Raw genomic sequence first — 15,155 nt, 5'->3', positions numbered from 1 at the left:
CCATGTCCTGCCTCAGTGCAGTGTGTGATGGAGTGGGGGATACATGTGTACATGTGTCTCACACAGGGTGTGGGGCTCCTGCTGGGGTAACCTGGCGACCAGGTGACACCTCTGGGCTGCAGACAAAGTGGGAGGTGGAGCCTGAGGAGTTTGAATTGGAACTGGGAGTTGGGAAGCAGTTAGTCTGGGCTGAGAGAGAGACAAAGGAGAGGGTGAGGCCCCAGCTCCAGGGGGCCCCTTGGGGCCTTGTCTCCCCAACATGGATTGGACTGGTTCTCTGCCTGCTGCACTGACTCTTCTGTAAGATGCTGCGTCCTGTCAGCTAATAAATCCACTGTTCTCCTGCTGACTGAGAGTCACTCCGGCCTGCGGACAGGGTGCAGAGCTTGGGGATCCCTGAACCCCATCACACAGTGCTATTCTCTCGGGCTCAGTCATGCACCTGGGATCTCCCCTCCTTTCCTGCAGCAGGTGGGGATCTGGGGGTTTTGCTTCCCCTGTAGCAGCATCTGTTCCTACCTCCTGAAGACAGCTCTGTGGGGAGGCTAGGGGCAATGCACACTAGCTCTTCAGAGATACAGCCCAAGGGATTCTTTCTAGGCTCACCTCCATGCTCTTGAGCCCCCCACTCTAAGAAGTCACAGAGCAGCTGGCTACAGGGAGGGTCCTGGGCAAAGCTCCTCCACCTTAAAGATGCATATGCTGGGGTGGGCCTAGGGATTTGCAGGCAGAACTCTCGCTGCCTGTTAGGGGAGGATGGACAACACAAGAAGAAACTTGAGAAGTGGATCCTTGCAGTGATCCCTGTGCTTCCCCAGCACTGCCATGGCCCAGGGCCACCCTCCAGCCCCAGAGCTACTTCTGTCACCAGTCAGCTGGGCATGCCATTTCTACAACATAGTGGTTTCCTATAAGCTCTTAGCTGCAGCCTAAGCTAACTGCTGCTAGCTCCAGGGATCTGAATCCATCCAGTGAACAGGGTTCACAATGCAAGCTGCAAGGCAGCACTTGTGAGACCTGCACATGATGAACAGGCAGCTGCGCCCACACACAAAAAACAGAGCTACGGCAAAGTGGAGCCAGGACTCAGAGGCACAAAGTACTGAACTGCCAGAGGGCCCATCCTGCCCCTCCACCCTGGGCTGCTATTGCGTGCAAGCAGGCTGTAGAGCTTTCCCTAGGCCTCCAGCTGGGGCACAGGCCTGGCCCCACCTTGCCTCTGCGGCAGAAGTGACCTGAGGCAATGATTGTGTTGTTTTATTTTCTGCCACTGAAGGGCTAGGAACTAAAGACTTTAGTGCTGGGTCTGAGCTGCGTGTCTCAGGAGGCACAGCCTAGAGTGGATTAGGACAAGAGTGGCCTTCCATCAGCTTTCTGTCTCGTAACTCCTGGGCCTCAGATCAGAGCCTACTCTTCCTCAAGCCACAGCTGACTAGTCCCTAGGGCTACCATATAAAAAAAGAGCGAGTGTGTCAGTATCTGCCAACTCACACTACAATAACGTGTTATGGTATATTTAGTACATTAATACATCCTGAGTTGCTAGATACTAATACAGATACATTCCTGCACAGGGGGGTCCCCTTTTTTGAAAGGTCAAATATGGTAAAAGCTACTAATCACAGGCTGCCTCCTCCAGCAAGGCCTTAGCATGGAGCTATGCAGCAGGGGCTTGTCTACACTTGCCCCCAACTTCGAAGTAGGCATGTTAATCAGGGCGACAGGAGATTACTAATGAAGTGCTGTGGTGAATATGCAGCACTTCATTAGACTAATTCTTGCCTGTGGCATCTTCAAAGCACCAAACTTCAAAGTGCCCACAGCTACACGCATGCTGCCACGGGCACTTCGAAGTTGGGGGCAAGTGTAGACAAGCCCCAGCTGTCCCAGGGCCATGATACTGCTCCTAAGCTAGCTGGGAAATACGCCTCTGGCCTGGGTGTTTGCCAGCACCTGGCATCATGACTGTTTTTAAAAAACAAACAAACAAACATTAACAGACTTGGAATAAAGAAGGCAAAGCTGACAATACTGGGACCCTCCTAACTCATCTGAAATCTGGTCTGAATTGGGTTATAAAAAGACAAAGACCCTTTTGAAAGGTGTTTAAATAACTGATAGTTGTTTAAGCAAGTGCAAGTTCTCTAGGTGGACAAGGTCTAACAGTGCTTTAACCTGCACGTCCAGGCCTTGGCCTCACGCTCTGATGTCCCGCTCTGATATTTACAGCAACCAACCCAGCAATGGCAAAGGGTTTGTATGGGTATGGAAGACTGCAGCAGGGCCAGATCAATGGAGACTCAAAGACTGTGTGCTTCTTAGGCTTTCGAAAGAGCCACTGTCATGAGCTCTTGCTCCTTCTAATGGCCGTGTTGAAGAACAGCACAACTTATATCTAGCCACAGAGACCATGTGAGATCCATTTCCCACGCCCACACAACAGATAGTCATCTGCATTTATCATTCAAGTCTGAAGTATCTGTCAGAGTTGCATTTATTTCAATGCAATGGTGGCTCACAGCAGAGCCAATTGTAAATCGTATTAACTCGTATATCCTGGGCAGAAGACAAATGAGATGAAGGTCTGGCTAGTTTCTTACTGGTAGCCATTTTCAGCATCTCTAAGTAACAATCATGTTCTAATGACTTTAGTCAGCAGCAGAGTCTTGCACGAACCGAGTTTTACCCTTTTAATCATGCCCTAAAGTTCAGAATTATCAAAACCACAAACCATAGATCAGTGTTACACAAATACCAGGAGCTTTCATTCCATGTAGCAATAATTTGTTATGTGGAGCTGAAAACTATACTGGTACAGGTGAAGTGGTAGCACTCCCCTGGTGTGACACACAAACAGACCAATATAAAGGTGAGGACAGTACAGGCTGAATCATAGAACACTAGAACTGGAAGGGAACTCAAGAGGTCAAGTCCGGTTCCCTGCCCTCTTGACAGGACCAAACACCATCTAGCTCATCCCCTATAGGTGGTCTAGCTAACCTGTTCTTAAATATTTCCACCAATGGAGATTCCACAACCTCCCAGGGTAACTTATTCCACTGTTTAACCACCCTGACAGAAAGTTTTTCCTAATGCCTAATCTAAACCTCCCTTGCTGCAGTTTAAGCCCATTGCTCTTTGTCCTATCCTCAGAGGCCAAGGAGAACGATTTTTCTCCCTCCTTCTTGTAACCCTCTTTTAGGTACTTGAAAACCACTTTCATGTCCCTCTAAATCTTCTCTTTTCTTAACTAAACAAGCCCAGTTCTTTCAGTCTTCCTTCATAGCTCATGTTCTCTAGATCTTTAATCATTCTTGTTGCTCATCTCTGGACCTTCTCCAATTTCTCCATATTTTCTTGAAACATGGTGCCCAGAACTGGACATAATACTCCAATTGAGGCCTAATGAGCGCTGAGTGCAGCAGAAGAATGACATCTTGTGTCTTGCTCACAACACTCCTGTTAATACATCCCAGAATCATGTTTGCTTTTTTGGCACTTGCATCACACTGTTGACTCATATTTAGCTTGTTGTCTTCTATGACCCCCACCCCCAAGTCCCTTTCTGCAGCACTCCTTCCTAGAGAGTTGCTTCCCATTCTAGACGTATGAAGCTGACTGTTTCTTCTTAAGAGGAGTACTTTGCATTTGTCCTTATTAAACTTCATCTGTGTCAAATGTCTTACTGAAGTCTAGGTATACCACATCCACTGCCTCTCCCTTATCCACAAGACATATTGTCCTTTCAAAAAAAGCTATCAGATTGTCCCGGCCTGACTTGTTCTTTACAAATCCACGCTGGCTATTACCTATCACCTTATTTTCATCCAGATGTTTGCAGATGAATTCCTTAATTATTTGCTGCATTATCTTTCCCCACACAGAAGATAAACTGACTGGTCTGTAGTTTCTTGGGTGGTTCCTTTTGTCCTTTTATAGATGGGCACTATGTTTGCCCTTTTCCCGTCTTCTAGAATCTCTCCCGACTTCCAGGGCTTTTCAAAGTGATAGAGGTGGTTTCTGAGCCTTTAGCTATCAGCTCCTTAAGTATTCTAGGATGCATTTCATCAGACCCTAGTGACTTGAAGACATCTAATTAATTTTAACTTGTTCTTTACGTATTTTATCCTCTAAATCTACCCCCTTCCCACTAGCATGCATTATGTTAGGCATTTCTGCATCAGTCTTCTTAGCGAAGACTGAAACAAAGTTGTCATTAATCACCTCTGCCATTTCCAAGTTTCCTGATATTGTTTTTCCCTCCTCACTGAACAGTGGGCCTAACTTGTCCTTGGTCTTTCTCTTGCTTCTAATATATTTACAGAATGACTTGTTACCCTTTATGTTTCTAGCTAATTGGAGGTCATTCTGTGCCTTAGCCTTTCTAATCTTCCCCTGCATACACGCATTGTTTGCTTATATACATCTTTTGTAATTTCTACTTTCCACTTTTTATATGACTCCTTTTTGATTGTGAGATTATGCAAGATCTCCTGGCTAAGACAAGGTGGTCTTTTACCATACTTTCTAGCTTTCCTATGCAGCAATATAGTTTGCTTTTGGGCCGTTAGTAATGTCCCTTTGAAAAACTGCCAGCTCTCCTCAGTTGTTTTTTCTCTTAATCTTGCTTCCCAAGCGACCTCACCTACCAGCTCTCTGAGTTTATCAAAATTTGCTTTTCTGAAATCCATTGTCTCTATTTTGCAATTCTCCCTTTCACTATAACTTGGAATCATGAACTCTATAATGCCATGGTCACTTTTTCCCAAGCTACCTTCAACTTTCAAATTCTCAATGAGTTCCTCCCTATTTGTTAAAAATCAAATCTTGAACTGCTTCCCCACCCCCAGCGTAGCTTTTTCTACCTTCTGAAAATGTGTCATCCAGGCAGTCCAAAAACTTTCTGGATATTCTGTGCCTCGCTGTGTTAGTTTCCCAGCTTATGTCTGGATAGTTGAAGTCCCCCATCACCACCAAGTCCTGTGTTTTGGATAATTTTGTTAATTGTTTAAAGAAAGTCTCATCCACCTCTTCTACCTAGCTAGATGATCTATAGTAGACCCTGAACACAGCATCACCCTTGTCTTTTACCCCTTTTAACTTAACTCAGAGACTCTCAACACATCTGTCTCCTGCATCCATCTCCACCTCAGTTCAGGTGTGTGCATTTTTGATATGTAAGGCAACACCTCCTCCCTGTTAACAAAGCCTATCCTTCCTAAGTTGTACCCTTCTATATCAATGTTCCAGTTGTGTGTTATCCCAACAAGTTTCTGTGATACCAATTATATTATAGTTGTGTTTATTAGGATTTTAAGTTCTTCCTGCTTATTAGTCATGCTTCTTGCACTTGTATATAGGCATCTAAGATCCTGATTTGCTTTTGCCTCCCATTTCTGCCTAGTTCCTCTTTTTTCCTCTGCTATTATAGCCCATGATCCCTCCCATTTCCAATTTTGAATCTTTTTAGTCCAGCAACGTCCATAATCTGGCATGATTTTAATTAAACAGATGACCACTTATCATGGGTGGCATGTGGCCAAGTTTCCTGTGGTCTCATAAAAATTATTTAAAGCCACAAGTCCTGGCTCTCAGTGTTCTGTGGCAGTTTTCTAAGAGTCCAGTAAACAATGGAAGTGTTGCTAATGTACTAGACAACACTGACCTGTGGTCCAGCAAATTCTCTCATTTGGCACTGGACAGGTCTTGAGGGTGCTGGACTAGAGGTTCAACCTGTACTAGACTATGTTAAGTGAAACAAGGCTTTTATGATTTTTCCATGTACCTCTGACACAAAAGCTTTTTTTTTTTTTTTTTAGTGCCCAATGAATGAATTAGACTGGTGCACTGTGATGAGTGACACAGATCACATATGATATACTTTGGACTTCTGAATCCTACTTTGGTGGGAAATTGCTCTATGGTAAAAATCTCCACTACCATTTTCTCAGCACAAAATGCTAAGATAAGGGCTACAAGCCAGGGCTGACCCAGTCTCTTGTAAACATAGTAACAGAAAGATAGCCGTGTTAGTCTATAGTCTGTCAAAACAAAAAAGCAGTCCAGTAGCACTTTCAAGACTAACAGAATAATTTATTAGGTGATGAGCTTTCGTGGGACAGACCCACTTCTTCAGACCAAAGCCATACCAGAACAGATTCAATATTTAAGGCACAGAGAACCAAATATAGTTTATCAAGGTTGACAAATCAGAAAACTTGTAATCAAGGTGGGCAAATCAGAAGAGCAGGGGGCAGTATGAGCAGGGGTGGGGGGGAGAAGTCAAGAATCAGATAAAACAAAAAGTTTGTAAAAGAGTCCTTATAATGAGCCAGGTAATTGCCATCCCAGTTCAAACCACGTGTTAATGTGTCGAATTTGAATATTAAAAAAAAAGAGTTCCATACTCTCTGAAGGTGATCCTTAAAGCTCCTTTGCAGTAGAACACTAACTTTCAGGTCATTAACAGAATACCCAGAAACCAGCTACTTCAAGATAGGCCCAAAAAAAACAACAGAGCACCACTGGTCATTACCTATAGCCCCCAACTCAAACCACTGCAATGCATCATTAAAGACCTACAACCTATCCTTAATCAGGAGGCCACACTCCAGGAGGCCCTAGGTGACAGACCTGTACTCTCCTACAGACAATCTCCTAATCTTATGAGGATTCTCACCAGCAACCACAGGCTATACCACAGTAATACCAATCCTGTAACTTTTCCTTGCAACAAGACCCATTGCCAACTTTGCCCACATATCTATTCTGGAGATACCATCACTGGACCTGACCAGGTTATTCAAAGAATCGTGGGCACATTCTCATGTTCCTCAACTAACATCATATATGCCATCATGTGCCAACAATGCCCACATACTATGAATATAGGGCAAACAACACTCTCAAAGAATGAATGGACACAAAACAGACACCAAAACACTCCTAAATCACGAACCTGTCAGCCAGCACTTTAATGGAATGGGCCATTCTGTTAATGACCTGAAAGTCTGTGTTTTACTGAAAAGGAACTTTAAGGATCGCCTACAGAGAGGGGGTGCAGCACTCTCTTTTATATTCAAATTCAACACATTAAAACATGGTTTGAACTGGGATGGCAATTACCTGGCCCTTTATAAGGACTCTTTTACATACTTTGTATTATCTGACTGTTGACTTCTGCCCGCTCATACCGCCCCCTGCTCTTCTAATTTGCCCACCTTGATTACAATTTCTCTGATTTGTCAACCTTGATAACTATTTTTGGTTCTCTGTACCTTAAATATTGAGTCTGTTCTGGTATGGGTATGGTCTGAAGAAGTGGGTCTGTCCCACGAAAGCTCATCACCTAATAAATTATTTTGTTAGTCTTTAAAGTGCTACTGGACTCCTTTTTTGTCTTGTAAGCATACAACTGATTACTGAAAGAGGGAAGGAGATTAATTCATTCCATCGGGAAGATGGCATTTCACTAAAATAGCCTTCCTAGCTCCAACAGGGAAAATATTTCCCTGTAAAAACAAACTATTGTGCCATTGGACAGATCTTGAAATTTACAGGTAATTAGAATCAGGTGTTATAAATTACTTCCATATGGAAAGTCTCTTTCATTTTTGTGAGAGAGAAGCCAGAAGATGTTTTTTCTGCTTCCTCTTTGTGCATTAGGCTTAAAAAATACAGGGGTTAGAAGAATTTCCATGAATTGCATTTTTTAACTTGCTCTAGTTTAGGAGTTATATTTTAATCTGTAGGATTTGCCCAGCCTTACTTACATTAGTGTAGCATTCAGGGCATAATGGAGCATACTTTCATTTTTCCACTTTGAAACACTCCTGGAACATTTTTTTTAAATTTACAATTTCTGGGTTGATCCGGCATCCAATCACTGGGAGAAGACAGCTGACGGAGCAGGAAACTGAAAAAGCAAAATGGGAAGGTTAAAAAAAGAGAGAGAGAGTGGGGTTGTAAAATGGAAATAAGCACAAAGGAGCAACATGGAGGGAATAAAATAACCTTTAAAAAGTTTGTCATTGTCTTTCAATTCTGAGTGAGGGCACACCTCATTGCAAGTAAGTACACAGCATGACTACAATGTCTACATTTTGCAAGGGGACTACCACAACTAGCAGAGAAACATTATACAGCTAGCTAAAGCCATTTTAAACTTTTAAGGGAAATTAAACAACTAGCAATTCCCAATTTATTTTGGGTAGCAAAAGGATTAAAAACAGAAGTGTCAGGATGGAAAAACAGACAGCTATTTATAATGGTTATTTTAATAGGTGTATTGAAGTACAAAAAGATAAACTCTAGGTATATGGCACTGCTGCATCACAGGACTGTAGCTATATCCCAGTGAGTCTGGTCCCTCTCAAAGAACATTGCCATTCACAACAGAATGAATCTAAAGCCTGTAGCAAAAGTTTGCATTATAAGTTACCATGAGAATAAACTCTGATTTATGTCAGAAGTTCCGTTTGTCTGTTGAATGATGAAGTGTACAATTAGCTATGTAAAAAGAGCACGTTTGTGAAAGACTTGTTTGTAATTCAGTATATCCACCGGACAGTAAATTCTGAACATGAGTCAGAAGAGTCTTTTACCAGTTTTGTTACTTGTGACTGTGCTATTTAATTGAATTCAGTTCCCCTACAGGATAACTCATAATGTGTAAGTTTTCAATCTAACTGCAACAGTGTATTTTTTGGCCTAAAACCACAGAGTTGCGAGTAGGCAGAGACTAAAAGATAACATGCCTCTTTAAATATATCCTTAAAGTGCAATATATGTGTTTCCACACAATGGCATGAAAATGCACCTAATCGGAAAAAGTGAATGTACTCAACATAGAAAATAAGGAATGCGCATTGAAACGTGCTCAAAGTATGCAAACAAGTTCTTCCATTTTTTCCTTGGCATAAGTGACTTTCTGTGTAACAAGTGATAAGTAAATACTTGAAATAGGTTCTAGAATAGTGTTGCTCAAATGATTTAAAGCTTATAACTTAAAACAAAGCATCAGTTTAAAAAAAGCTATGCTTTGATAAAGGCACCATATTTTTTCCCTATTTTTTTTTAAATCCACTTTAAAAATACATTTAATGCGCCTCAGAATCCATAGACTGTTATCTCAATTCTGTTAAAGATGATCTCTTGGCCATATTTAACATGAAATAACTTGTCCATCCATTGTATTTCCAAGTTTTCTGAATGCAAGAGATTCACTAATCAAAGACAACCATATATTAATAGTATGCTTCATCTGATCAAACAAAGGGACAGATTAGAATCTCTTTCCAACAATAAATTTCCTATTGTGAAAAGGTTAGTTAAAAAAGCACACCAATACAAAATGGGGTTTCAGAAGTTCACTGTTGTTCAAATTAACCTAAATTACAAATTCTGCCCACTTGCCTTATTGATTTTTTGAAAATGATGAATAAAAGCTGATCTTCAGCATCACAGTAAGACCTGCCACTCTTCAAACATATTTCACTGAAGACACCAAGCAGTGCTTGGATGCTGAGAAGAACAACTTCTGCCAATTCCTTGGGAAAGTAAGAAAAAAGTCTCAAGACACTATTTTCTAGATATTAACAGTGCTTGAGAAACAAACTGCACTTCACAGGTTGAAATTCCGTTAATAGGTTGAAATTCCATTAATCTCTCTGGACTCAATTGTGGTATCAGTGTAAGCAAACTATTAGACTCCTTTTGTGCAGGAATGTCACTTTCACTAATCTTCACCCAATGGATATCAATTTACCTCTGGCATCCAAAAACTCCCCACCCCCTCCTTTAAAAACAAAACACAATGAAACAAAACAATCCCTATAAAACTGAACATTTTGGCTGACTGGTAACCCTTATGACTCTAGCTTAGAAAAAGCATCCCACCTATTTAAAACAAAATAATTAAGGGTGAACTTTGTGAAACTCTAGGTAACATTCTGAACACAACAGATTGCATGGATGATTGGGCGACAACTTGGAGAGATGTCCGGTGTGACAGAGAAAAGTGTTTACATGGCACCTTCAATATGCAAAAGATTTCCACTTCAGAATGTTTTCTTGAACAACAGTGATATGACACAGGGGTTTTGTTTTATAGACATTAGCTCAACCACTCTATCCCCCACTTGGGGTGGCAGCAAGTGGCACCACATTAGTAATGGTTTTAGGTGACTATTACTGCTCGCCATCAGGCTGATGTTGTAGTTCTGGGCTGTCGTTTTGCTGCTGCTTTTTCTGCTCTTGTCTTTTCTTTTCAGCCAGTGCTTTTGCCCGTGTAGTCATTGCTCTCGGCCTGATGCTGCACCTCTCTTCGTCTTGCTGGTGTTTTTTACAATGTTTCTCAAATGTAGACATTTTGGCATAAGTCCGGTTGCAAACCATGCAATGATAGGGTCGCTCCCCACTGTGTGTTCTCATATGAAGCTGTAGATAAGAGGACCTAGAAAATGTTCGGCTACAAACAGAACAGCGATGAGGTTCACGGGCTTCATGTGTTTTTAGGTGCTGCTTGAGAGAAGAGGCCTGCTTAAAGGCCTTACTGCATGTGTTACATTTGAAATTCCTCTCCCCAGACTCAAGGAGCTGATGTGACATGAGGTGAGCAGAAGAACGAAAGTTTTTTCCGCACTTGTCACATTTGTAGGGCCGCTCCCCAGTGTGAAGGCGAACATGCAGAATCAGCCCTGCTTTCTGAGTGAAGGCTTTCTCGCACTGGGTACATTTGAAAGGCCTCTCCCCTGTGTGGACACGTTGGTGAGTCTTCAGATGTGAGGCACGTCCAAAGTTCTTCCCACAGTCCTCACATTTGAAGGGTTTTTCCCCTGTGTGGATTGCTTTGTGCCTCACAAGGTGAGAGGACTGTAAGAAAAGCTTCCCACACACATTGCATTTGTACTTCCTCTCACCTGTGTGTGAGCGCAGATGCAGGGCAAGATGGGAGGAAGAGATGAATTTCTTGCTGCAGAGAGGACAGGTGTGAGGTCGCTCACCAGTGTGAATGCGCTTATGCAGTACCAGGCCAGAGGACAGGGCAAAGGTCTTCCCACACATAGGACACTTGTAAGGCTTCTCTCCTGTGTGAACGCGCTGATGCTTCACTAGGGCTGATGTCTGTGCAAAGGATTTTCCACAGAGGTCACAGCGATATGGTCGCTCTGCAGCGTGAGACATCTCATGAAGCTCCAGCTCTGTTAGTTGGGCAAAAGACCTGCCACATTCAGAGCATTTAAATGGTTTGCTAATGAGAACTGATTTGCTGGGTGGATTGTTTGTTGATAAATTACTAGTCACTGAACTATTAATAACAGAGCTACTGGGCACCATTGTTGGTAATGAGAAACTTTGAGAATTCATCATTGTGTTAACTTGGCATGTAACGTAATGATGGCAGGGGGAACAGTACTCAGCCACGGAGAATCATAACTGCGGTCTCCTTAATTTAAAGATGAACAATTTTCATTGCCAGATACACAGATGAACAGTTAACACCTGAAAGGGGGAAAAGATGACAGAATGACATTCACCCTCACAATGCAGTTTCAGAAAAAAAGGTTGATGGAAATGAGATAAGCACCCCATTGTCTCACAGTGTTTCTCTACAGTCTACCTGTCACGTGCTGTGCTGCAGTGCCCTAGTCTCACATGCTCGGGTTTGCCCCCGGTTTGACACTGGCCCATCTCCACCACTATCATTCTTAACTCAGCCAGAAACGAGCCTAGGGAAAATTTTCAGACGCAGCTGTCTGACTCCCGCAGGAAGCCATGAACCCAACAGCGCTGGAGGCGCTTCGCAGCCCCGCCCCGCCCCGGGCTGCTACACGTTTCAGGGGGTGCCAGGAGCACAGGGCAGCCAGGTCAGACACGGAGCGCGAACGGTGGAGATGTCACATTTCCGCCTACGCCCCAGGGCAGCAGGGGACCCCAGAGCTCCCCGACACGGTGCCGGCGGGTGCTGGCCCAGCGCCCTCGCCCGTTGCCGGCCGCCAAGGGGACAGGTGAGCGGCTGGCGGCAGCGTGTGGCCCCGCCCGCCGCCGGCTCCCGGGCGGGACACGGCCGTGCCCACCGCAGGACCGGAGCAGCCCGCGCCCGACAGCTCCGCCGGCCTCTGCACGCGGGGCTGGCCAGGCACAGCCGAGGCGCCGGGCTCCCTGGCCAGGCCGCCGCGCCCCCCTCGCCCGGCAGCTTCAGGGACAGGGCCGCGGCGCCCAACTACCGTTATTACCCGGCAACGACAGCTTCCCGGCCTCGCTTCCACGACCCGGAAGTAATCCCCGCGGCGCGGAAGCCCGGCGCACGCTCGCTGGAGACGTGGGAGACACACGTGACGAGAACCTGCCGGAAGTACCCTGCCCCGACTGGAATGCGCGACGCACGCTCGTGGGACGGGAGGGGGCGGGGCCTCACAAGGAAGCGCCTTATTAGCCTTAACGAAGGGCCCTGTGGCACCTCACAGACTAACAGAGAAGGGCTGAGCAGGAGCTCTGGTGGGCGCAGACGCACTTCACCAGGCGCCTGTTAGCCTACGAGGTGCCACAGGACCCTTCGCGGCCGTTCCAGATGCAGACTGACACGGCTGCCCTCCGATACGTATTAACCTCGTTTCCTACAGGGGCTCACAGGGGTCAAGCCAGAACACGCGCCTCACAGCGGCCTCTAGCGAGAGGCTCTGCGCCTGCGCGCGACGCTCCCCGCGTCACCTAGGTAACGCCGAGCCCTAGACACCCCGCCTCAGCAAGCCTGCTGCCCCTCCCCCACCGCCCCCCCTCCGGCCCCACTGCCGCCGGGAAGGGACCGGCCGGGCCGAGCCGCGCCGCGCAGGGAGGAGACGGCTGCCCGCCCGCGGCCGCCAGCTGTGCCTCCTGGGCCGCACCGGAGCCCCGGCTCTGCCTGAAGGGGGGCAGACAAGCCACGTGCCCAGGCCTCCGCGAGGCCTGGAAAGGCGCGTAGGTTGCGCACCGCCACGTTCCCCCCGCGGCCGGCGCCACGCGTGCTCGTGCACCGGCAGTGCCCCGCCGCCCGCCGCCCGCCCGAGGAGCGCCGAGGCAGAGCCCCGCGGCGGAGCGCGTCACTCGCCCCGCACACGCAGCGGCCGCTCGAAGAGGGAGGCCCTGAAGCGGAGCAGAGACAGCGCCGAGCTGCCCGTGCCTTGCACAGGTGACGCCCTGAACCCCGGATCGGCCACCGCCCGGGAGGGGCTCCCAGCGTGCACAGGCAGGGGCCTGCCGGGGGTGCTAACGGCTCCCCTCAGACCGGCACAGGGGCTCACACCCCCGCCCCGCTCTGACGGGATTTTTCCTCTTTTGGTAAGTGCTGTTGAGACGGGGCCATTTCCAGCGTGCTGAATAGACCATGTCAGCTCCGGCCCTCCCTCTTACTGGGACCCCCTCTTTAAATACCCCTCTGAAACACCCCCCCCCCCCCCCCCCCCCGCTCATGCCATGACAGCTTATGCTCCAAAATATCTGTTAGTCTATGAGGTGCCACAAGACTTCTCCGTGTGGTTGCTTTAGATAACCCAATTTCAAATGGGGCAGAAGAGCCTGTAGCATTACGTAATATTTATGCTCTTAATGCTGCATTTTAATTACAAAAAAGGGATACTTTCTAATTTACAAACATATTTCACAGAGTAGCAGCAGCCTTCAGTCTACGTAGACTATAGATCGCGCCCTTCATAGTTCCGTTTGGCATCCTCATTTGCAGCGTCGGCTGTGACCCACAAGAGAGTGACAGTCCTTGCTGCATATGTAATGGGTGTCTGGCAGGTCCTTGCTGTGCTTTCTGTGCGCTCGCTTCTCCTTTGCTAGCTGTGTGATCCTCAACTCACCCTGCTGAAGGCCCTTGTATAGTTCCTGCTTCCATCTGCTGCGATCGTCTGCCAGCTCCTCCCAGCTGTCTAGCTTGATGTCTCCTTCCCTGAGGTCTCTCTTGCAAACATCGTTGTAGTGCAACTGGGGGCGTCCGGGAGGTCTTTTGCCAGAGACTAGCTCACCATACAGGATGTCTTTTGGGATCCTTCCACCATTCATCCTGTGGACGTGGCCAAGCCAGGGGAGCCGACGCTGCCTGAGGAGGGGGGGCATGGTTGGGATTCCAGCTTGCTCGAGGACGGTGGTGTTGGACACACTGTCCTTCCATGATATTCCAAGGATGCGCCTGAGGCAGCGCAAGTGGAAGACGTTCAGCCTCTTTTCCTGGCGGGCGTACAGGGTCCAAGTCTCGCTGCCGTAAAGGAGGGTGCTGAGGATGCAGGCTCTGTAGACTTGCATTTTGGTGTGAGTGTACAGCTTGTTGTTATTCCACACTCTCTCGCTGAGTCTGGACAGAGTTGTGGCTGCTTTACCGATCCTCCTATTTAGCTCAGTGTCCAACGACAGGGTGTCAGTGATAGTGGACCCGAGATAAACGAACTCGTGGATGACCTCTAACGTATAGTTGTCAATGCTGATTGATGGAGAAACAGCAACATCCTGAGGAAGTACATTTGTCTTCTTTAGGCTGATGGAAAGCCCAAAGTCCTTGCATGCTTTGGAGAACCGATCCAGCAGCTTCTGAAGCTGGTCTTCTGTGTGTGACACGACAGCAGCATCATCTGCGAACAGCATATCTCTGATGAGGACTTCCTGCACCTTAGATTTAGCTTTCAGCCTTGCAAGATTAAACAGTTTCCTGTCAGATCTTGTGTGCAAAAAGATGCCCTCTGTTGAAGATCCAAAGGCGTGTTTAAGGAAGAGTGCGAAGAAGATCCCGAACAATGTCGGAGCAAGGACGCATCCTTGTTTGACACCGCTCCTGATGCTGAAAGCATCCGATAATGTGCCATTGTATTGGATGATTCCTCTCATGTCTTCGTGGAAAGACTGGATCATCTTGAGTAACTGTGGCAGACAGCCTATCTTGTGGAGCAGTTTGAACAGTCCATCCCTGCTGACCAAGTCGAAGGCCTTGGTTAGGTTGATGAAGGCAATATAGAGTGGCTTCCTCTGCTCCCTGCATTTCTCCTGCAGCTGCCTCAGAGAGAAGACCATGTCGACAGTAGATCTCTCTGCGCAGAATCCGCACTGTGATTCAGGATACACCCTCTCAGCAATCTTCTGGAGTCTGCCGAGGATGACACAAGTGAACAGTTTACCAGTGATGC

At 46.7% G+C, this 15,155-nt stretch overlaps 2 protein-coding genes across 3 annotated transcripts in view; both read right to left on the bottom strand.

The window, feature by feature from the left end:
* S100B (S100 calcium binding protein B) overlaps nucleotides 1-7,883 on the bottom strand; it is a 34,684-nt gene extending 26,801 nt beyond the window's left edge. The window contains exon 1 of the mRNA XM_075001170.1: nucleotides 7,773-7,883. The gene's annotated coding sequence lies outside the window, so the exon portion shown is untranslated. The remainder of the gene's footprint in view (nucleotides 1-7,772) is intronic.
* A 1,535-nt stretch (nucleotides 7,884-9,418) lies between these two features.
* LOC142016830 (uncharacterized) lies at nucleotides 9,419-12,441 on the bottom strand. Of its 2 annotated transcripts, XR_012646398.1 has the most exons (3): nucleotides 12,237-12,441; nucleotides 10,034-11,502; nucleotides 9,436-9,548 (listed from the first exon to the last, which is right to left on the bottom strand). XR_012646398.1 is itself a non-coding variant. In XM_075001167.1 (2 exons), exon 2 carries the CDS (start codon nucleotides 11,368-11,370, stop codon nucleotides 10,189-10,191), a length of 1,182 nt encoding a protein of 393 aa, XP_074857268.1. In that variant the 5' UTR covers nucleotides 11,371-11,502; nucleotides 12,237-12,441; the 3' UTR covers nucleotides 9,419-10,188. The 2 variants fall into 2 exon arrangements, 1 of the variants encoding a protein (XP_074857268.1); XM_075001167.1 differs by having other exon boundaries at nucleotides 9,419-11,502.
* Nucleotides 12,442-15,155: the final 2,714 nt, after the last annotated feature.

Source organism: Carettochelys insculpta, chromosome 8 (assembly GCF_033958435.1).
Source record: "Carettochelys insculpta isolate YL-2023 chromosome 8, ASM3395843v1, whole genome shotgun sequence".
Lineage (NCBI taxonomy): Eukaryota > Metazoa > Chordata > Testudines > Carettochelyidae > Carettochelys > Carettochelys insculpta.
Note: the sequence above shows the minus strand (reverse complement) of the source record. Positions and strands in the feature narration are given on the sequence as shown.